Source organism: Macaca fascicularis, chromosome 9, assembly GCF_037993035.2.
Source record: "Macaca fascicularis isolate 582-1 chromosome 9, T2T-MFA8v1.1".
In the NCBI taxonomy this organism is placed as follows: Eukaryota; Metazoa; Chordata; class Mammalia; order Primates; family Cercopithecidae; genus Macaca; species Macaca fascicularis.
Genome location: NC_088383.1, coordinates 48,869,097 through 48,893,534, shown reverse-complemented (window position 1 = coordinate 48,893,534; position 24,438 = coordinate 48,869,097). Strand labels below are relative to the sequence as shown.

The window sequence follows — 24,438 nt, the reverse complement described above, 5'->3', positions numbered from 1 at the left end:
CCCTCTTGGCATAGATTGATGGAGACCTATGTATCACTAAGATGAAGGTATAGGTCCAGATGAGATCAATTCACAAAGTCACATTTTGTTATACGTTAACTCATTTTAGAGATTTCCCTTAGAACACTGGTTAATCCAAGACTTTGTTCTAACATGTTTAACAGTTAGAGTGGTAACCAGTACCTTGATTTATCATCAAAGTTTTTAGAGCAGATCTGACTTAGCTGTGGTGACAAGACATAGGTTTTTGTTTCATAAGCAAGACCAGGTAAATCCTATAGATGAATTATTTTACTCTTATTGGAGAATATCTACATAGAGATATGTTAATCATATTTAGAGGCTATTTCTTATAGATTTCTCAGTTTACTGACTTCCCAGCTTAGCTTTTCTTCAAAGCAGTACCCTGCCTAGTGGCATGCACTCTTCTTTTTTTTTTTTGCTAGAGTCTTTTTTTCTTCTTCCATGACTTTTCTATGATCTTTTCCTAATTACTTTCTTCTCTGCTTTCCTTGGTGTTCTTTTCTTCTATTACTTTATTGCTTTCTACCAGCCCCATTTTTCTATAGGTAAAATTAAAAGTACATGGAATTTTAGGATTTTAAGGACTCTTGGAGACTAATCAAAATACTTTCATATTTCAACCTGTATTTAATATCCTGGAAAAATGTTTGTTCAGATGGAGAGTCTGAAACTCAAAGTGACCTATTTAAATATAGGAGGTAACAAGTAATATTTAAACTCATTTCAAAGCCCATTACTCTTGTTTTTATATCACCATGTAAGTGAGTGTTTGAATAATAGAAAGGAAGAGGAAATGTGTCTAATTAAACAAATTGAAAAGGATAAGAATGGAATTAGCTGGAGAACCCAGTGGAAGTAGGTAACAAGGGAATTAGCAGGGAAAGGCCAAGTCTGAAGAGAAATAATCCCAGGATTGGTAGGAGTAAGGGTTTTACCAAAGAGATCAGAATGTTGGATCTTATGACAAGTTTGATGAAGATGAATTAGAACAAACACAGTAGACATTGGGAGTTATCTAAAAAGGCATATTAAATATGGTGCAAAAGAAGTCCTGAATAGGTCACTGCTTTTTTGCTCGTTTAATTGGAAGAATGGACAAGCTTCAAAGTTTCTATGGAAAGATTTTTTTAAAAAGTGAGCCACTGGGAAAAGTCTCTAAAATCAGATAGAAATGTGCTGTTCTGTTCTTTCACCCCAAATCTCATGGGAGAGGCTTAGAGCCCCTTGAGTGCTAGGAGATTGAAGGTTTCTGAATTACATAGATCTGTGGCCCAAGGCAGGTGTCCCCTTCCCTTTTCCTCTTTTTCCAAGCCTCTGATGTTGTAACCATGTACATGTAAAGCAGGAGTAAGATTGGCTATCAAATAAGTCATGGAGCTTCAGTTGGGTTTCTGGTAACATGCTTATGTGGAGGTGAATGACTGACTGAGACTCCATTTAGTTGTTTTCCAGGAATAGGTAAATACAGAACTTCTTGGCTGGTCATTGAATTTATCTTTCAATGTATACACAGAAAGAAAGATCTGGAAGTGGGTGCCACTATATATAGTGAAAGTGTCTTTCACTTCCACATCTTTCTTCTGCAGGGCTTCATGGCGGTCTCCAACCTTTAAACATTCAGCTCATCAAAGCACAGATAGTAATCTTTAAATAGAATATTTAAAGGTTGGAGACTGCCATGAAGCCCTGCAGAAGAAAGATGTGGAAGTGAGACACTTTCACTATATATAGTGGCTCCCACTTCCAGATCTTTCTCTCTGTGTATATACGGTACTTAGAGAAATCCAATTATCAGGACTCAGTTTTTCTAGCAGTCTCTCTCCTTGGGAATAAGTACAAAGATTTTTAAGGTTTTGCTAGTTGATGTAGCCCTGAACAGGGAAGGACAAGTATAAAATAAGTAGTTAGATTTTATTATTTTTAAAGTTTCAATTTTTGTTGAGAAAAATATTCCCAATAAGAAATATACATTTGTGATTTGACATTTGTAGGTTCAGCTTTTCAACATTTCAAATATTTCAGGGCACCCTCTGTAGTGTTTTAGGGTGAAGGAAAGCAACAGGGTCTTCTTAAGTGGTTTTTATGCTGAGAAACAATGTCATTTTCCTGTGACACAGATTAGTCTTTAAATCAGAGGTAGAGAGTGGATAAAGGACAAGGGAACTGCATCTTTCTTCCTCATTTTAGGTTATCAAGTTTGTTCCAATTTAGATATCAAAAGTTATGTCAGCCATTAAATACATTTTCAGTTCATCACTGAGGACAGTTTGTGAGGACGAGTTATTCTCAGGGTATGCCAATTATATTGGCTGTCACTATTTTTTATGGAACTAAGAGTGAGTGTTCTTTGGATGTTATAGGTTCGGGAGGTAGAGTCAAAAATAGTGAACTAAAATATTTTTTAAAAACAGAGGGCATATTTTAATTATACCAAGAAACATGATTTAATATACCGAGGACTGATCTTTCCCCAGATTTTGTTTTTTTCTTCTCATTTTTTTGGAGTGAGCACCAAGATATGAACTAGCAGATTTCCTTTTTAAATATATGAATTTGCTCCTTTATGTTGTATCTTTTTTCTCTAAAGTCCTTTTGGCAAACCGACTACTGAAAATTCACAGCCTACAAAACTTGAGGAAGACTTTAGTCTTGCTACCAAGGTAAAATGGTCTTTTGTGAAGTTGATTTTCTCAGTTGGAATCTAGTTCTGTATAGTATTTACTTTTCATGTTTTGCAGTGCTGTAAGTATCATTATTTCATGTTGGCAATATAAAGTTGGTCAGATAAAAATATTTTATAGAAATATGAGTAGTTGATTTAAACAGTTTTTTTTTTTTTTACATTAGTAAATAACAAATGTTTGGTAAATACTTTGAGGGTGTGAGGGCCATAAAAAGAAAGGGCTGGAGAATATATAGTGACAGGAGCACTATATTAGAAAAAACTTTTCCACAGTAGAGAACATATAAAATCTGGTAAATTTTTATTTGGATAAGTGTACTTACTGTGAGTGTTAAAATTATCCTATTGTAACTTAAAAAAAACTCATGCTTGAATTTATCTTTAATGGATCAAGTTACTTATTATAGTAATCAAGGAATTTCTCTGATACTGTTCAGTTCCAAAACTGTGCCACATAACATATAGGATTTTTGCACTTACTATTTTGATATCACATAGTTTATAGGAGAGAGCTTTGTCTCAGTTTCTCTTGTTGGTTCTTTAAATACATCAAAATAATATTAGAAGTTGTGAAAATTTATTTGGGCATGGTGGTGCATGCCTGTAGTTCCAGCTACCAAGGAGGCTGATGCAGGAGGATTTCTTGAGCCCAAGAGTTTGAAACCTGTGTGGGCAACATAGCGAGACCTTAACTCTAATTTAAAAAATAATAGTAGAGGCCGGGCGTGGTAGCTTATGCCTGTAATCCCAGCACTTAGGGAGGCCAAGGCGGGTGGAACACGAGGTCAGGAGATCGAGGCCATCCTGGCTAACACTGTGAAACCCCGTCTCTACTAAAAAATACAAAACAAAATTAGCCGGGCATGGTGGCGGCCGCCTGTAGTCCCAGCTACTCAGGAGACTGAGGCAGGAGAATGCCATGAACCTGGGAGGTGGAGCTTGCAGTGAGCCAAGATTGCACCACTGCACTCCAGCCTGGGCGACAGAGCAAGACTCCATCTCAATAAATAAATAAATAAATAAATAAATAAATAAATAAATATTAGTAGAAATTTAGAAATGTAAATTCTCTTTCTCAGAATCTGTATTACTAAGGGATGCCAGTGTGTTTTCTAAGTTATTTAATTAAAAGTATACTTTAAACTCTTCATCTAAATGAAGAACGCAGGTTTTACCCTAAGTAAACAACCAGTTCTGGAAGCAGAGACTCTTAATAAGCATATGGTAAGATTTTAATTTCAGAATTTTTAAATTGCAGTTTTTAAACATATTGTTCAAAGATCTTTGATCACATTTGAAAATTTTAAATTTCAGAAGATTTTATATTTAGTAATTTAAATAATCTTTTTGAAGTTCTTTAGTTATTTAAATAATCTTTTTGAAGCTCTTGCATCACTATGAGATACCGCAAGTTAGAAAACATACTTGCGTGCATCCTTGTGTACCCAGAATACAGTCTTGCCTATAAAAAGCATTTTAAGAGGTTTGCAATGTGAATAATAAGCAGACAATTGATTTTTTTATGTAATAGAATGTTACGAGTGAGATAATATGCATAATGTATCTTATAATTAAATCTAATGAATTTCTAAATGTGGCTTAAATTTATATTTTCTTTTAATATTTAGAATGCATAAATTCACATGCATTATCTTAAGGAAATATGTCTTAAATAAGAAGACAGTAAATCAGAGATATGTAGTAACTAGGAAGGAAGGTTACATTATATTTTCTAGTATCCTCCATGTAGAATTTAGATTAAAAATATTGTAATATATTTTAGTCTCAACTCATGTTGTTTTTTTGTTTTTGAGACGGAGTCTCACTCTGTCACCCAGGCTGGAGTGCAGTGGCATGATCTTGGTTGACTGTAGCCTCTGCCTTCTTGGTTCAACCAATTCTCCTGCCTCAACCTCCTACATAAGCTGGGACTACAGGTGTGTGCCACCACGCCCAGCTAATTTTGTATTTTTAGTAGAGGCAGGATTTCACCATGTTGGCCAGTATGGTCTCGATTCCTTGACCTCATGATCTGCCCTCCTCGGCCTCCTAAAGTGCTGGGATTACAGGCGTGAGCCACAAAGCCCAGCCAAAACTCATGTTCTATTAAACATATGTTTTCAAGGAATACATTACTCTGAAATTCTTATTACCAATAATTTCTTCAGGTGAAAAGTTTATGAAACATTCCTTTTTAAATTTTTTCTCTCTCTGTAGTAAGACTGTTCTCGCTTTTAGGTATTGATTGAAGACCATGTTTAACTAATTGAGTGTCTTATTATATAATAATAAAATTAAAATCTTGATTACCCAGATATTAACAAAATAACTAATTATAGTGTAAATACTGATCAGCATTATGGGAATATATTATTAACAAAAGTCTGTATTTTATGTATTTTGTCACATGTCTTAGGGTGGTAGTTGTTTCTCCTTTTCTTTCACGACTGAAGCTCATACTTGATTGACTGATCATGTCTCTTGTTTGTTTCTCCCTCCTCCGTCACCTTTTTAAAAATGATTTACCCCAGACTTTTTTCTCACAGAACACGTTTTTTCAGTATCTGCTTTTGAGGGCATCTCTGTCTCAATTGTTATTTATTACAAGTTTCTATTTAGTTGCTACATATGATTTTCATTAATCAATCATTGCCCCCCCATGACTTATTCTGTTTTTCTCTGTTTCTTGGAAGAAGCAGAATTTATACAGTTATTTATACTTAGCTTTTTGCCACACAGAATAGAAACAACCTATACCATTTTAAAGCAAACCCAGTTAAACAAAGTACTATTAAAAACTAAAGTTTCACATTTTTCCACGCAAGAGGTAACTAATACAACTGTAAATTGTGAAGAGATATTTCAAAATATAACATGTAATTTTTAAATTTTAATTATTTCTGTAATACTATAAACTATGTAAGGGTAAATTTTTGTCCTAGATTATTTTGGTTAAAAAAAATTATCTAATGGATACCACCATATTTATATAATAATAAATTAGGTGAAGGGGATGATAGGAAATAAGTCATTGAAGAAGGGTAAGATAATCATAGAGACTACATGAGAGAGTCAAGATGAGACAGATTTTTATAAATACACAGCAAAAATATTGGTTTCAATGAGAGCAGGAACTCTCTATAATAAAATATATGCTATAAATTATTTAAAATAAAAATTAAGAAAACATAGCCAGCTAATAAATTATAGCTCAGGTGTTTTTGAGTGACTTATAGCTGATTTTAATAAAAAACTGGAAGAAAACATAAGGACAAGTACAGGTAAGAGCAATTTGTTGTACTCTTTAAAATACCTAGTAGAGAATAATTTGAATGATTCTAACATAAAGGAAAGATACATACTTAAGGCGATTAATATCTCAATTATTCTGATTTGATTATGTGAATGTATTAAGTGATAATATGTACCCTTAAAACATGTACATTTATAGTGTGTCAACAAAAAATTTATAAACAAGGCATGAAAATTTAATTCTCACTTCTTTTAGTAACTTTATGTTTTATATTTAATGTAGCCATACTCATATTAATATAGAATGCAAAGGAAAATCTGTTTTAGGCCTTGTCAGCTTTATTGTCAATTACTAATTTTGATTCTTTGGTTTCTGATTTCAGATTTCTAACTTAATATTTGACATATCCTTAAGTTATTTAACTAATTTATCTCACTCTTTGATATAACCTTGGCAGCTGTTTAGAATATTTTTGAAAATAGAGTATAAATAAATAAGCATTTTATTTAAACTTGTTATTAAAATTAAATTTTCTGATCATATGAACAAGATTTTTCTTCTGTGTCTCTTAAAAGAGAAAAATCTCTTTTAAGCTTCAGTACTCTGAAATAAATAAATGGAGAAATTAGTAATCTCTAGAAATATTCTGAGATTTTTGCTCATAATATCTGTATGTGATGGTACTATATACACACATCAAATGAATGTAATCAACATTGGTGAATTTTTTAAAGTACCTATTATTATAGAATATGCAAAGGAAGATTGATAACAGAGTAAACAAACTTATCATTGGAAGAATACTTTTTACTTTTATTTTATTTTATTTTTTTATTTTTTTATTTTTTATTATTATTATACTTTAAGTTCTAGGGTACATGTGCATAACGTGCAGGTTTGTTACATATGTATACTTGTGCCATGTTGGTGTGCTGCACCCATCAACTCGTCAGCACCCATCAACTCGTTATTTACATCAGGTATAACTCCCAATGCAATCCCTTCCCCTGCCCCCTCTCCATGATAGGCCCCGGTGTGTGATGTTCCCCTTCCCGAGTCCAAGTGATCTCATTGTTCAGTTCCCACCTATGAGTGAGAACATGCGGTGTTTGGTTTTTTGTTCTTGCGATAGTTTGCTGAGAATGATGGTTTCCAGCTGCACCCATGTCCCTACAAAGGACACAAACTCATCCTGTTTTCTGGCTGCATAGTATTCCATGGTGTGTATGTGCCACATTTTCTTAATCCAGCCTGTCACTGATGGACATTTGGGTTGATTCCAAGTCTTTGCTGTTGTGAATAGTGCCACAATAAACATACGTGTGCATGTGTCTTTATAGCAGCATGATTTATAATCCTTTGGGTATATACCCAGTAATGGGATGGCTGGATCATATGGTACTTCTAGTTCTAGATCCTTGAGGAATCGCCATACTGTTTTCCATAATGATTGAACTAGTTTACAATCCCACCAACAGTGTAAAAGTGTTCCTATTTCTCCACATCCTCTCCAGCACCTGCTGTTTCCTGACTTTTTAATGATTGCCATTCTAACTGGTGTGAGATGGTATCTCATTGTGGTTTTGATTTGCATTTCTCTGATGGCCAGTGATGATGAGCATTTTTTCATGTGTCTGTTGGCTGTATGAATGTCTTCTTTTGAGAACTGTCTGTTCATATCCTTTGCCCACTTTTTGATGGGGTTGTTTGTTTTTTTCTTGTAAATTTGTTGGAGTTCTTTGTAGGTTCTGGATATTAGCCCTTTGTCAGATGAGTAGATTGCAAAAATTTTCTCCCCTTCTGTAGGATGCCTGTTCACTCTGATGGTAGTTTCTTTTGCTGTGCAGAAGCTCTTTAGTATAATGAGATCCTATTTGTCAATTTTGGCTTTTGCTGCCGTTGCTTTTGGTGTTTTAGACATGAAGTCCTTGCCCATGCCTATGTCCTGAATGGTATTACCTAGGTTTTCTTCTAGGGTTTTTATGGTATTAGGTCTAACATTTAAGTCTCTAATCCATCTTGAATTAATTTTCGTATAAGGAGTAAGGAAAGGATCCAGTTTCAGCTTTCCACTTATGGCTAGCCAATTTTCCCAGCACCATTTATTAAGTAGGGAATCCTTTCCCCATTTCTTGTTTTTCCCAGGTTTATCAAAGATCAGATGGCTGTAGATGTGTGGTATTATTTCTGAGGACTCTGTTCTGTTCCATTGGTCTATATCTCTGTTTTGGTACCAGTACCATGCTGTTTTGGTTACTGTAGCCTTGTAGTATAGTTTGAAGTCAGGTAGCGTGATGCCTCCAGCTTTGTTCTTTTGACTTCGGATTGTATTGGCAATACGGGCTCTTTTTTGGTTCCATATGAAGTTTAAAGTGGTTTTTTCCAATTCTGTGAAGAAACTCATTGGTAACTTGATGGGGATGGCATTGAATCTATAAATTACCTTGGGCACTATGGGCATTTTCACGATATTCATTCTTCTTATCCATGAGCATGGTATGTTCTTCCATTTGTTTGTGTCCTCTTTTATTTCACTGAGCAGTGGTTTGTAGTTCTCCTTGAAGAGGTCCTTTACATCCCTTGTAAGTGGGATTCCTAGGTATTTTATTCTCTTTGAAGCAATTGTGAATGGAAGTTCATTCATGATTTGGCTGTCTGTTGCTGGTATATAAGAATGCTTGTGATTTTTGCACATTAATTTTGTATCCTGAGACTTTGCTGAAGTTGCTTATCAGTTTAAGGAGATTTTGGGCTGAGACAATGGGGTTTTCTAAATATACAATCACGTCATCTTCAAACAGGGACAATTTGACTTCTTCTTTTCCTAACTGAATACCCTTGATTTCTTTCTCTTGCCTGATTGCCTTAGCCAGAACTTCCAACACTATGTTGAATAGGAGTGGTGAGAGAAGGCATCCCTGTCTTGTGCCAGTTTTCAAAGGGAATTTTTCCAGTTTTTGCCCATTCAGTATGATATTGACTGTGGGTTTGTCATAAATAGCTCTTATTATTTTGAGATACGTTCCATCAATTCCGAACTTATGGAGCGTTTTTAGTATGAAGGGCTGTTGAATTTTGTCAAAGGCCTTTTCTGCATCAATTGAGACAATCATGTGGTTTTTGTCTTTGGTTCTGTTTATATGCTGGATTACGTTTATTGATTTGCGTATGTTGAACCAGCCTTGCATCGCAGGGATGAAGCCCACTTGATCATGGTGGATAAACTTTTTGATGTGCAGCTGCATCTGGTTTGCCAGTATTTTGTTGAGGATTTTTGCATCGATGTTCATCAGGGATATTGTTCTAAAATTCTCTTTTTTTGTTGTTTCTCTGCCAGGCTTTGGTATCAGGATGATGTGGGCCTCATAAAATGAGTTAGGGTGGATTCCCTCTTTTTCTATTGATTGGAATAGTTTCAGAAGGAATGGTACCAGCTCCTCCTTGTACCTCTGATAGAATTCAGCTGTGAATCCATCTGGTCCTGGACTTTTTTCGGTTGGTAGGCTATTAATTATTGCCTCAATTTTAGAGACTGCTATTGGTCTATTGAGGGATTCAGCTTCTTCCTGATTTAGTCTTGGGAGAGTGTAAGTGTCCAGGAAATTATCCATTTCTTCTAGATTTTCCAGTTTATTTGCATAGAGGTGTTTATAGTATTCTCTTATGGTAGTTTGTATTTCTGTGGGGTCAGTGGTGATATCCCCTTTATCATATTTTATTGCATCTATTTGATTCTTCTCTCTTTTCTTCTTTATTAGTCTTGCTAGTGGTCTATCAATTTTGTTGATCTTTTCAAAAAAACAACTCCTGGATTCATTGTTTTTTGGAGGTTTTTTTGTGTCTCTATCTCCTTCAGTTCTGCTCTAATCTTAGTTATTTCGTGCCTCCTGCTAGCTTTTGAATGTGTTTGCTCTTGCCTCTCTAGTTCTTTTAATTGTGATATTAGAGTGTCAATTTTAGATCTTTCCAGCTTTCTCTTGTGGGCATTTAGTGCTATAAATTTCCCTCTACAAACTGCTTTAAATGTGTCCCAAAGATTCTGGTATGTTGTATCTTTGTTCTCATTGGTTTCCAAGAACATCTTTATTTCTGCCTTCATTTCGTTATGTACCCAGTAGTCTTCAGGAGCAGGTTATTCAGTTTCCATGTAGTTGAGTGGTTTTGATTGAGTTTCTTAGTCCTGAGTTGTGGTTTGATTGCACTGTGGTCTGAGAGACAGTTTGTTATAATTTCTGTTCTTGTACATTTGCTGAGGAGTGCTTTACTTCCAATTATGTGGTCTATTTTGGAATAAGTGTGATGTGGTGCTGAGAAGAATATATATTCTGTTGATTTGGGGTGGAGAGTTCTGTAGATGTGTATTAGGTCTGCTTGCTGCAGAGATGAGTTCAATTCCTGGATATCCCTGTTAACTTTCTGTCTCATTGATCTGTCTAATGTTGACAGTGGGGTGTTGAAGTCTCCCATTATTATTGTATGGGAGTCTAAGTCTCTTTATAAGTCTCTAAGGACTTGCTTTATGAATCTGGGTGCTCCTGTATTGGGTGCATATATATTTAGGAGAGTTAGCTCTTCCTGTTGAATTGATCCTTTTACCATTATGTAATGGCCTTCTTTGTCTCTTTTGATCTTTGATGGTTTAAAGTCTGTTTTATCAGAGACTAGTATTGCAACCCCTGCTTTTTTTTTTGTTCTCCATTTGCTTGGTAGATCTTCCTCCATCCCTTTATTTTGAGCCTATGTATGTCTCTGCATGTGAGATGGGTCTCCTGAATACAGCAAACTGATGGGTCTTGCCTCTCTATCCAGTTTGCCAGTCTGTGTCTTTTAATTGGAGTATTTAGTCCATTTACATTTAAGGTTAATATTGTTATGTGTGAACTTGATCCTGCCATTATGATATTAACTGGTTATTTTGCTCATTAGTTGATGCAGTTTCTTCCTAGCCTCGATGTTCTTTACATTTTGACATGTTTTTGCAATGGCTAGTACCGGTTGTTCCTTTCCATGTTTAGTGCTTCCTTCAGGGTCTCTTGTAAGGCTGGCCTGGTGGTGACAAAATCTCTAAGTATTTGCTTATCTGTAAAGGATTTTATTTCTCTTTCACTTATGAAACTTAGTGTGGCTGGATATGAAATTCTGGGTTGAAAATTCTTTTCTTAAGAATGTTGAATATTGGCCCCCACTCTCTTCTGGCTTGGAGAGTTTCTGCCGAGAGATCTGCTGTAAGTCTGATGGGCTTCCCTTTGTGGGTAACCCGACCTTTCTCTCTGGTTGCCCTTAAGGTTTTTTCCTTCATTTCAACTTTGGTGAATCTGGCAATTATGTGTCTTGGAGTTGCTCTTCTCGAAGAGTATCTTTGTGGCGTTCTCTGTATTTCCTGAATTTGAATGTTCGCCTGCCCTACTAGGTTGGGGAAGTTCTCCTGGATGATATGCTGAAGAGTGTTTTCCAACTTGGTTCCATTTTCCCCCTCACTTTCAGGAACCCCAATCAGATGTAGATTTGGTCTTTTTACATAATCTCATACTTCTTGCAGGCTTTGTTCATTTCTTTTTCTTCTTTTTTCTTTAGATTTCTCTTCTCGCTTCATTTCATTCATTTGATCCTCAATTGCTGATACTCTTTCTTCCAGTTGATCAAGTCGGTTACTGAAGCTTGTGCATTTGTCACGTATTTCTTGTGTCATGGTTTTCATCTCTGTCAGTTCGTTTATGGCCTTCTCTGCATTAATTATTCTAGTTATCAAATCTTCCACTCTTTTTTCAAGATTTTTAGTTTCTTTGCGCTGGGTACGTAATTCCTCCTTTAGCTCTGAGAAGTTTGATGGACTGGAGCCTTCTTCTCTCATCTCATCAAAGTCATTCTCCATCCAGCTTTGATCCATTGCTGGCGATGAGCTGCGTTCCTTTGCAGGGGGAGATGTGCTCTTATTTTTTGAATTTCCAGCTTTTCTGCCCTGCTTTTTCCCCATCTTTGTGGTTTCATCTGCCTCTGGTCCTTGATGATGGTGACGTACTGATGGGGTTTTGGTGTGGGTGTCCTTCCTGTTTCTTAGTTTTCCTTCTAACAGTCAGGACTCTCAGCTGTAGGTCTGTTGGAGATTGCTTGAGGTCCACTCCAGACCCTGTTTGCCTGGGTATCAGCAGTAGAGGCTGCAGAAGATAGAATGTTGCTGAACAGTGAGTGTACCTGTCTGATTCTTGCTTTGGAAGCTTCCTCTCAGGGGTGTACTCCACCCTGTGAGGTGTGGGGTGTTGGTCTGCCCCTAGTGGGCATGTCTCCCAGTTAGACTACTCAGGGGTCAGGGACCCACTTGAGCAGGCAGTCTGTCCATTCTCAGATCTCAACCTCCACGTTGGGAGATCCACTGCTCTCTTCAAAGCTGTCAGACAGAGTCGTTTGCGTCTGCAGAGGTTTCTGCTGCTTTTGTTTTTGTTGTTGTTTAGCTGTGTCCTGTCCCCAGAGGTGGAGTCTACAGAGACAGGCAGGCTTCTTTGAGCTGCTGTGAGCTCCACCCAGTTCGAATTTCCCAGCGGCTTTGTTTACCTACTTAAGCCTCAGCAATGGCGGACGCCCCTCCCCCAGCCTGGCTGCTGCCTTGCAGTTAGATTGCAGACTGCTGTGCTCGCAATGAGGGAGGCTCCGTGGGCATGGGACCTCTCGACCAGGAGTGGGATATAGTCTCCTGGTGTGCCCGTTTTCTAAGACCCTTGGTAAAGCGCAGTATTGGGGTGGGAGTTACCCGATTTTCCAGGTGTTGTGTGTCTCAGTTCCCCTGGCTAGGAAAATGGATTCCCTTCCCCCTTGCGCTTCCCAGGTGGGGCGATGCCTTGCCCTGCTTCAGCTCTTGCTGGTCGGGCTGCAGCAGCTGACCAGCACCGATTGTCTGGCAGTCCCTGTAAGATGAACCCAGTACCTCAGTTGAAAATGCAGAAATCACCTGTCTTCTGTGTTGCTGGCACTGGGAGCTAGAGACTGGAGCTCTTCCAATTCAGCCATCTTGCTCTGCCTCCCCTACTTTTTACTTTTAAATATATCTCTTACAGTGGAGATATTTTATATTATTTCCAGGAAGCCTTATTAACTTTAGTCTTCATAATTATTAAACCTTGCACATATATTTGTTTGTTTCTTTTTTTTTTTTTTTTTTTTTTTTTTTGTGAGATGGAGTCTCGCTCTGTCACCCGGGCTGGAGTGCAGTGGCCAGATCTCAGCTCACTGCAAGCTCCGCCTCCCGGGTTCACGCCATTCTCCTGCCTCAGCCTCCCATGTAGCTGGGACTACAGGCGCCCGCCACCTCGCCCGGCTAGTTTTTTTTTTTTGTATTTTTTAGTAGAGACGGGGTTTCACCGTGTTAGCCAGGATGGTCTTGATCTCCTGACCTCATGATCCGCCCGTCTCGGCCTCCCAAAGTGCTGGGATTACAGGCTTGAGCCACCGCGCCCGGCCCATGTTTGTTTGTTTCTAAAACTCAGGAATCCTGTTGACTTGAAGTTTTCAGTTTCTTTCTTCACCTGTGAATACTGAATCCTGCTTGACAGTCATAGATATATATATGAACTATTAAATCTTCAACTCGAATAATTATTGCTTAATTTTCTTTATGTGAGATCTTTTCTCCAATTTTAAACTGTCATCCTATATGGTGTAAATAGGCAATTCGAGTTAGTATTATATTGTTTACAGGAACATAAGAAAAGCATGTGAATTTTAAAGTGGGGTTTCACATTTCTATCTCACTTTATAGTAGTACTTAAAAATGCCTCATAATTCTATAGGTAAGCATTTCTCTTGCACAATTAAAAATTTCAAGGTTTTTATAAAAGTGGTTTTACAGAATCTTGTTGTTGTAGATTTAAATGTTTTCATTCAATTCAAAGATGCCTATTGCAATAATATTTCAGAAATATTTACCTATATCAATAAAATTATATTCTTGGAACAAGTTTGGAAATATATAACTTAGAAACTTAATCCCACGTTTTTCTCTCTCCTTTAATTTCATTTTCAAAATTTCAACAGTCTGCATAGATTTGTGTTGCTTTATTCTACCCATTTAGTCTATCTTATAAATATTTATTTTCTTATCACTATGTAATTTTCCTCATGTAGGTCATCTACTCATACTCCAAATGTATTTATCCAGATCTTTCTTCCAAGCCCCTTAGATGCCTCAAATCTTAGAGGTCTCAAACTGAAAGCATCTTTTTTTTAATTCTTTTCCTGCCTCTTTTCTGACTCTTTGTAATCTACTCAGTCATCTGGTTTCCCCATCCTAGTAAATAACATCTAGGAAGTAGCCATGAACTGCTCAAACACTTCAACCTGCATTTCAACTGTCCCCCACATCCTGCACTTCAACCCTCCTCCAGGTCACCAAGCCAGTCACACACCAAAATTTGTATTATCTACCTTCTTATAATTTTTCATATCTTATTACCATAATTAACCATCTACCTATAATTTTGAAGTACTCCTTTCTAGTTTTGCCCCGTCTCCCCATGTTCATCTATCTTTACATCACTGGAAGGGTCACCTTTCTAAAATATATTTGTAATGATATAACTCGTCTGCATATTGAGCGGATACCCATTACCTGAAGGGTTAAGTTCACATTCTAGCGTGACACATATCTTACATGGTTTGGTCCCATTTTTTGTCTCTTCAACTCATTTGGTCTGACTGTGTTCCAGTTTTACCACATCACTTTGGCATCCCTCACTTGCCATGTTGTTTCATGCCTTATTATTTTGCACATGCTGTTGTATTGAGAGTCTTTGTATCCTGACTCTGCACTTTGCCTGTCCTTCCAAATATGGCCCCATTATGGCGGCATTTTCTCTGCTTTTCAGGTAAAACTCATTGTTCTCTCCTTTGTACTCTTATGCATTTTATTGACTTAAATTGTAGAACTGGTGAATTATACTTTTCTGTTCTTTTTTTGTTTTCACATATCTCTACCATTTCTTGAATATAGGCCAGAACCTGTCTTCCATGTATATTTTCTGCTTCTCCCAGGATAGTGCCTATGATTTGATAGATACAGTGTATGTTTTTTCTTGTTGTTCTCTTTTGTCTTACTGATAAATTGTGTGAGTGAATAAACACATTTTTTTCCGGAAGTTTTTTGTTGTTGTTGTTGCTTTTGTTTATTGTTTGTAATAGGAGGAAGCAACAAAGACAGTAACTGGACAACACGAAAATGATATTGACATTATTGAACAAGCTCCAGAAGATCAAACAAGTAATGACAATTTTATTTTTATACCAAAATAATAGAAGTGGTACATTAGTGAATATCTCTGAAAATCTTTCTATGCTTAAGTGCTATTATTTACAAAACAATTTTATAGACCGAAATACAATGGCTATTTAAAAAAATATTTTCTGATATCTTTCTTCATGCTATCAATTCTTTTTACTGAACCTGCTTCAATTCTGAAATTCTATTTTTGCTGTTAGCTTTGTTTTTTAAATACTAATAAATGGCAATAGATTTGTATATGGTATTACAATTTACAGTAATAAATGTTCTCATATATGTGTCTGTGAATAACATTTTGTAGATAAGATACCCACATCAGAATCAAGACAAAAAGAAGATACAGAATCTTCAGATTCTGAGGTATGTGTATTGTTGTTGTTGTTGCAATTTTAAAACTTAAGTAATGAGTAATCTTCAAACATAAAAAGAACATGACACACCAGGGCCTATCATGGAGAGGGGGGAGGGGGGAGGGATTGCACTTGGAGTTATACCTGATGTAAATGACGAGTTGATGGGTGTTGATGAGTTGATGGGTGCAGCACACCAACATGGCACAAGTATACATATGTAACAAACCTGCACGTTATGCACATGTACCCTAGAACTCAAAGTATAATAATAAAAATAAAAAACAAAAAAAACCCATAAAAAGATGATTTGACTTTATACTCTCACCTCTGCATGTGTCCGTAAGGTGGGTGATCATGAGGTCAGGAGATTGAGACCATCCTGGCTAACATGGTGAAACTGTCTCTACTAAAAACATTAAAAAATTAGCCGGGTTTGGTGGTGCGTGCCTGTAGTCTCAGCTACTCGGGAGGCTGAGGCAGGAGAATGGTGTGAACTCAGCAGGTGGAGCTTGAAGTGAGCCAAGATCGCGCCACTGCACTCCAGCCTGGGTGACAGAGTGAGAATCCATCTCAAAGAAAAGCAAAAAAAAAAAAAAAAAAAAAAAAAAAAAAAAAAAAAGAGAGAAAGCATTTATTTTCTGACATTTATCAGAACATACTTTATAATCATGTGCCAAGTAGATAATAGCTGCATAGTGCAATTCTGCTAATTTGCAGGATTAATTTTGAAGCCAATGTAGAATAGTGCAAAAGAAAATAAGACTTAGAAGGCACTAGGAATCTATTTGAGTTCTGAAGTTGAGTTTGTCTAAAAACTAAATAATTTCTCTGTTCATTTATGGGCAAATACATAATTCTGTGTATATCTAGATGTACAAAGGCTCTAATTGGATTCAGAGACAAAGAGTTTAAAGTGTAGCCTTAGTCTTGCTCAACTTGGAACTTAAAACGATAATGCCTGGGACTTGAAAGACTCCATCTCAAAAACAAAACAAAACAAAACAAAAAAACCCAAAAACAACAACAAAAAAACACTTATAAGTCATTATAAATTTTTCTTAAAAACAAAATAGAGAATGTTTGGTTAGAGAAAATTGAAAAACTTTATAATTAGCACGGGTATGGGAGTGGCAGTGGAATTCTATGGTCAGAGTAGATCTGTCTGAGACTGCCATTTAATCTCCATCTCAAAGATGAAGAGTAGGCCATATGAAAGTTTAGGAGCAAAACATTCCGAACAGAGAGAACAGTGGAACATATTTGTTCATCATTTTGTTCTTAACAACCTAGAACGACTAGGAAGTAGAAAGTGGGGTAACCACCACCATCGTCATCATCCTCATTATTCTAAAGTGAAGAAAAATCTGCAAATACGTGTCTGGCACATGTTAGAGGTTTCATGAATACATGCTTTTATTTTTCTCTTTTTATGAAGGCTTGCTCTACTTTTTTGAAGTTATGTCTTAAGAATGAATTGCACACTTTATCTAATGATTGTTTGCTTTCATTTAAAAATAGCAAAAATATGTTTTCCTTATGAATCTTTTATTCACGCAGTTCTTTATCAGCAAAAAACTTGTAAAATTTATTCTTATTATCTTAAGTCTTTGTTTTCCTAAGTGAAACAGCTTTTACAGAATTCTATTCCTACTCTGCATGACATACTCTGAAAATTCTCTTCATGCCGTGCATAATTTTTAACAAAAAATCTGTAATTATGCATATGTCAAATGTGTAATTGTGTTGTATTTTGTTTGAAATGCCCTGTTATTTTTTGCAAGGACTACAGTGTAAGGCAGATACTTTGAATTTAATTCCTTTTGAAATATGCACACGATTGAATTTTTTTGGGAATATGATTTATTTTCTTTGCTCAGTAACCCAGTCAGTAGTCACATGAAGATAAAAGATAAGCATGATATACAGAGCGTATTTGAGGTTTTCTCTTGAATGTTTGGTTTTCAATATGTGAACAGCCTTAAATCTAATTACCTTTAGAGTAAAAAATTTTGTTTTAAAAAAGATTTTAAATGAAAAATATGATGCTTGTTATTATTATTTTTAAATTGAAATTATTTATTGAGGCAGGCTATGGTGTCTCACACCTGTAATCCCAGTATTTTGGTAGGGCAAGGTGGGTGGATCACTTAAAGTCAGGTGTTTGAGACCAGCCTAGCCAACATGGTGAAATCCTGTCTCTATTAAAAATACAAAAATTTAGCCAGGTGTGGTGGCTAATGCCTGTCATCCCAGCTATTCGTGACGGTGAGGCAGAAGAATCACTTGGTCTTGGGAGCCAGAAGTTGCAGTGAGCCTAGATCATACCACTGGGCAACCCTGTGAGGCTTTGTCTCAGAAAAAACAAAACAAAAAAATAGTAAAAAAAAGAAATTATTTATTAATATTATCTTTAACAGATTATCTCTGTGAGTGATACACAGAATTATGTGTGTTTAACTGAGGCTACATATCAAAAAGAAATAAAGACAATAAATGGCAAAATAGAAGGTAAGAACCATTTTTTATTTAAAACATCATTTGACCAATTATTTGTCTAAAAGCATGAGGACTGATATACTCTGACAGCCAAAGAAAATTATTTTTTAAATGTGTAGCATGGAAGGACAAAAGGAGTGAAAGTTACATGTCTTCTCAGGTGTTGGCAACAGATTATATTGAGAGTGCCAAAAAAAGAGCTGAATTATTAGTTTAAATTCAATATACCTGAAGAAAGGAGTAAAAGAGGGAATGAAGACCAAGGAAGACAGGGAGTACATGAGGGAACAAGAAGCAGGTTTATATAATGGAGAATGGTAAAATAAAATAATTATTTACAGAAAGATAGAGCATGATTAGAAAGCTGGGAAGAATAAAAAGTGACCTTCCATTACCAAAAGTTGCCAGGGAATTACAGCAAACATGTCACTCCTGTCTTTCTCACTGGTGGGAAGGCATTAGGGATGGAAGCAACTGACCATAGAGAGTTGTGTTTTATCTGCAATAGGTGAATATAAGCATATTGGCACAGCCATGCGTGTATATAATTTGTCATATACACTCAGTATACACCAGAAGTTTTCACACTTTATAAAATCAGCTGAATACCTTTTTAACAGTGCACATTGTAATTCAGCAGACTTGGGATTCTGGCATTTTAAATAAGTTCTCAGGTGATGCCGTTGCTGGTGGTCCTTGGACCTCACTCTTAAGTAGCAAGAGAATAGCCTTTCCTTTGGAAAAATCTGGAAGAAGGGCAATTGGATAGAAGATCAAGACATAACAGGGTCAAGGGATAGCATTATATTGCTTTTATTTCTGCATCTGTTTCTGGTCAGAGGGGAAAAAGAGGTAAAGAAATAATAATTACAGGTGTCAGATACTATTCCTAATCAAAGAGAAAGAAAGTGTTGGGAAAATTGATTTTAAAAGTGTTGGGAAAAATGAAGACCACAGATGTGGACATTATTTTGGCTAAGGAAGAGGGATTGTGAGGCAGGAAATGGGGCAAGAAAGAAGATAGCCAGGCAACTTTGGAGTTTCTGAATAGGAAATTTGAGTGAATTCACTTCAGATGCATTTACAATATTTGCACTCCAGAAGATTAGATTTTGGGTACTCCAGAGACTACCGGAAGCGGAGGATTACTAGAATTGGAGTAAACTATGGTGACTTTTTAGTTTTCTCTATTACTATCAGCATAAAAGGTATATATTTTGTTGATATTAGCTATTCAAATGAGAAATATTTGAATCTAAGAGCATTAGCTTTATTTTTAATGAAGCAAATTGTTTTGGTAACATTGTTGTTCTATAAAAATCCATTAGACACTTAATAAAGCAGACTATTTTTTAGAAACAAAAAAATACTGAATTTACTACCTGAATTCTAAAATTTTTTTTAAATAAGTATTTTCCTGATTTAAAAATATAAAATATTATTTGTATATAATAAGTATGTTGCCATAAATTTTCAAATAAACGTGCCAATATTGAAAGCTCATTACACAAACTTTTAAATGAATTTTGTATATATTTTTTACATGAGTGAATCAAGAAAATTTCTGAGGATAAACTAGAGGATACAGAAATGTAGGCATATGATTACACCACATGGATATGGAAAACAATGAATATTTTATTCAGTATTATCCCCTAAGTAAATATCCAAGCTGATCAATTTGTAACACGTTCAGTGATGAGATGTCAGTTCTGCATTCAGCTGAACTCTCATCATAACGGTGTACCGTCTCAATTGTAGGACAAATTAAAGAACATGATGAATGTAATGATATAAATTATTCTAATGTATTTCATTAAACATATGGTGTAGGATTCTATGTTCAGCTTTGACATTTATTTTTTCAGGGTCATGATTTGCTCCTCTGATCAAAGATCATTTATGCTTTCATCACTCAGCATATACATATTAATATCAACACATTTTGCATGCAAAACACATTCTCACTTTTGAAATCTTAAGTGCATGTTTGATGAACTATAGATTCCTAGTTTCTTCAGTGTATTTCTGTCATGTGAGTGTCCTAAAGAAACAAACAAAAGAAAATCTCCTAAACCTAAAGGAATCATTCTCAAAGCTGAGCAAGAGGACTCAGTTAGATACTATCACTGGGTTCATTTGTGGTTGGTTTTGTTATATTTACCTATGACTGATAACAAATCTCTTTTGCTTTAGAGTCTACTGAAAAGCCTTCTGACTTTGAGGTATTGAGTTTTATAATTTTATCTTGAATTATTTATTAACTATGTATTTTATGAAGTATACATTCGTTATTAATCATTTTTCTTCTAAACCCATTTAGCCTGCTGTTGAAATGCAAAACTCTGTTCCAAATAAAGCTTTAGAATGGAGAAATAAACAAACATTGAGAGCAGGTAATTTTACAGTTCAACTATATTAAAAGGAATATTTCAATAGTTGACATATTAATAGTCTCATCTCCCCAATGTTTATTTTTCAAATATTATGGAAATATTTGAGTTAATGATGTCCATAGTGGTATCCACGTTTGAAAAACTGATTATTTACAAGAACATGAATTTTAATTAGTTTTTTTTTAAAATTAGCTTTAATTTCAGGTGTTTCTATTTTTATGTTCTGATACTGTAATGTTTTTTATTGGGAATGTCTGTATGACTTAAAGATTCAAGAAGACGAATTTTTAAACTCTAATATTTTTCCTGTTCAAAACTTGATTCAAATTCTACCCTTTACTGAAGAGAAAGCTTCACTTTTTGACATGCCAATTGTGTTTTAACATTGGTTACCTCATGTGGATGTAGTCATTTGAAGCATCCTAAGGAAATCAGTTATTCTGATTTAGCTTACTCTGTGCATGTGTATGTGTGTGTGTGTGTGTGGTGTGCATGTTTGTGCCTGTGTGCATGTGTATGTGTGTTTGTGTGTGGTATCCCTAGTTTTTAAAAATGGGAGAAGTAATCATTTCTTTATAATTATATTTGTAAAACTGTGATTCTGAAGCATTTGGCTTTAGTGTCTTTTCATTGTTTAGAGGTAAACAATTGTCTAAACTAGTTTTTAAAAAATTATTCCTATACATGCTTAAACATTATACAACATATGTGCACAGTCATAGATAATACGTAGAATTTGTTTTTAACTTCTAATATGTAAATAATTGTACATTGTGTGTAATTTTCTGTAACATTCTTTATTTTATCAGCATTATATTGTAAGATCCATCCATAATAGACAGAACTAGCTCTGGTTTTGTTTTTATTGCATTCTTTATATAAATTCCGTTATATAACTGCACCACAACTAAAGTTTGTTTACGCAAAAAATAAAACCAAATGCAAATTTCAGTCTTATTTAAGTTGGTTTTATCTACTGATTTTTGATATATTAGAAATTAAAACTAAAGAATTTCAAGTATAACCATGCACAATCATCTACTTTAATAAAAATGAAAAGTGTGACCTATGAACCATTAAAGCTATGCTGTTGTAACACATTATTTCCCTGAAACAGTGCAGTATGCACTTCTAAAAATGAGATTGAAAATAGTCGATAACAAAAGTATGATTTGAGTTTTGGATTCTCTAAGTGAAATTTGAACTTTAGGGATGCTCATCTCACAACTTAAAAGCACATTTGAAAACCAAATATATAGTTCATGCATGTCAAATTATAAATGTACCCTTAATATTAAAATGATATTTAAAGCTTCAGTTGTGCGTGTTTACTTTTTTCTTTGAACTATGTTAAATAGTTAATATTTGAAAAATTTGTTTACAAAGAAAACGGAACATTATTTCTGTTTTATGTTTGTTTTCTGTCTTATGGCTCCGTGATTTTCATATTCTATTATATGACTGTACCACAATTAATTAAACGGTTTTATGCTGATAAAATACATAAAAATAAAAACAAATTCAGATTTTGATAAGCCTTTTAAGTTGGCTTTATATTTTATTTTTAATATATTAAAAATTAAAAGTATAGTATTTAAGATATAAGCTTGCATAATCATGTATATTCCGATGGCAATTAGAACTATGAGTTAAACGTTATTAGAGCTATGGTGTTACAACACAGTTTGTCTCTGAAACATTCCAGTATACACTTCTAAATAAACGCAAATGATCATGGTCAACAGCAAAAGTATGATTTGACCTCTTGGATTCCCTGGAGGAAACTTGAACTCCAGGGATATTCTGATCAGAATTTAAGACCAGTTTTAAAAATCAGATTTTTAGTTCATGAATGTCAAATAATCAGTTGACCCGTAATGATGAAATCATCCTTAAAGTTTTTGTTAGGCATGTTTGCTTTTTTCTTCAACCTGTCTTAAATAGTTCAAATTTGAAAATTTTGTTTATAAAGAAAACTGGATGTGTGTGTGTGTGTGTGTGTGTGTGTGTGTGTGTGTGTGTATTCTGTCTCATGACTCTCAGTACTCTTTGGATCTTGTGTAGATCATGATTTAATTCTATTAAATGTGGAAACAGTAGTTTACTAAAGTGTAGACATTAATTTAATTCTTTTTTAGGGAAAAATTAGGTTACTTAAAGCAATTATTTTTATATAGATTTCTAATGATTCTCTAAGGCATCACAAGTTGATTCTGAAGATATTGAATTAAGGAAAGACTGTCTCAAAATAACTAAAGGAGTTTCAAAATTTAATGTATATGCAATAAAAGCTTTTTAAGCTTATTTATTTATTACACATACACAAAATATACTGTCATACATGTTGAAACTTAAAATTGTTAGACATAAAGTTTGTTAACATAAAAAAATTTATATTTCTCAAGAGTCATATTTATTGATAATTTCATTTGAATAACAGATTGCTGAGTCAATCAAACTAAGTAATGCTAAAAAATAGAAAAAAAGATAACATATAATTAAAGTTATCTCATTAAATTTCAAGCATAGGACATACTGTGTTTCTGGGAAGAAGAACACATTACTGCCTTTTTGAAGAAATAATTTATACAAGTTAGCCAAATTTCTATTTTTCTCTATTCTAATGAATAGAATATTTTAGTTTGCAATTCTGTTAGGTTGACCATAAAAGTTGTGGGAATAATCAGAAAAAAGTATGTACAGGTTGAATAAGAAACACCACAGATTCACGAAAAAAATAGATTTGTATACTCTTTTAAAATATATCATAGTAAATATTCTCATTAATATATCTGTGATTAATATTTGATAGATAATATGTTGACATTAAAATCAGGAAAAGAAACATATGCAGAATCACGTTGGAGTTCTAAAGTATTGTGTAATTTTGTTTTTATTATTATTTAAATATAAATATTGAGTGATGTTGAAACTTGAAAGTAGAGACTTTGACTTTATTGTTTTACCTCTGCATATTGCCCTTCAGTAATTTCTGATATTTTTCAGAAAATACTAAGCAGTTATTATTTGCTAAGTAGATTACTGCTTCATAGTGCAATTTCACGTATTTTCAGGATTAAGTTTAAGAAGGTAGTGTAGTATAGTGTGAAAATACATCTTAGAATTCTAGGAATTTATTTGGGTTCTGAATCTACAGTTGTCTAAAAACTGAAGAATTTCAGTTCAGGGGTCCACCTGTGAGCAAATTTATGATTCTCTGGTATATCTGGATTCAGAGGAAAAAGGTAAAATAGTTTTGTGTATCTTGGAACTTGAAAGGATAATGCCTGGTGCTTGAAAGTATTGCTATATTTGGATTGCACAGTGCAGATCTTAAGGAATATTTTGGGCAAAGGAAAAGCAAGAAAAATAGGAAACCTGAGAAACTACAGTAAAAACAATTTGGTTGAGTAGTGTTTTAAAGAGTGAACATTATTTTCACAAATAGAACTATTTGAGTTATTTTGTGGCAGCCATGCTTTCAGCCACATAAATATCTGTATTCTGAGATCACAGCTGTGCAAAGAGGTGGAAAGGGCCCCACAAGTTGTTAGAAGTAGCTGCTTTATAGCAGTAAAAATCATGAGTGGAAGTCAAAAACCCAGTCAGTATTCTGGTTCTGTTACTTACTAGTTATGTAACCTTGGAGAAAATTATTTAATGTATTCAAATGTCAGTGGCCTTGTTCATTGAATTAGTGCTAATATCTACCTCTTCGATATGTTTAATTGAGCAATGTTGTAATAAAAGTGAAAATATTTTGCAAACTGAAAAATGTGTATACAAATGTAAGATAATGATGACAGTGGTATTCAGTGGCTTAATAAATATCAAGGGTACTTTTTCTAAACATGAAGGCAGTATTGTCAGAAAAATAATGGGGGAATACAACAGACATGTGGATTTCTAGTTTAGTGTATGGGTATGTTAAGTATCAGCAGGCTACTAATACTATTTTCTAAACT

General features: G+C 34.7%; 1 protein-coding gene across 1 annotated transcript in view; it reads left to right on the top strand.

Annotated features, from left to right (window-relative positions):
* LOC135965068 (ankyrin repeat domain-containing protein 30B-like) overlaps positions 1 to 24,438 on the top strand; it is a 51,450-nt gene that overhangs the window by 6,295 nt on the left and 20,717 nt on the right. The window contains exons 4-10 of the mRNA XM_065520550.2: positions 2,612 to 2,684; positions 15,129 to 15,207; positions 15,530 to 15,588; positions 17,999 to 18,089; positions 20,274 to 20,302; positions 20,401 to 20,473; positions 23,286 to 23,347. Coding sequence (XP_065376622.1) covers positions 2,612 to 2,684; positions 15,129 to 15,207; positions 15,530 to 15,588; positions 17,999 to 18,089; positions 20,274 to 20,302; positions 20,401 to 20,473; positions 23,286 to 23,347 — 466 coding nt within the window. The remainder of the gene's footprint in view (positions 1 to 2,611; positions 2,685 to 15,128; positions 15,208 to 15,529; positions 15,589 to 17,998; positions 18,090 to 20,273; positions 20,303 to 20,400; positions 20,474 to 23,285; positions 23,348 to 24,438) is intronic.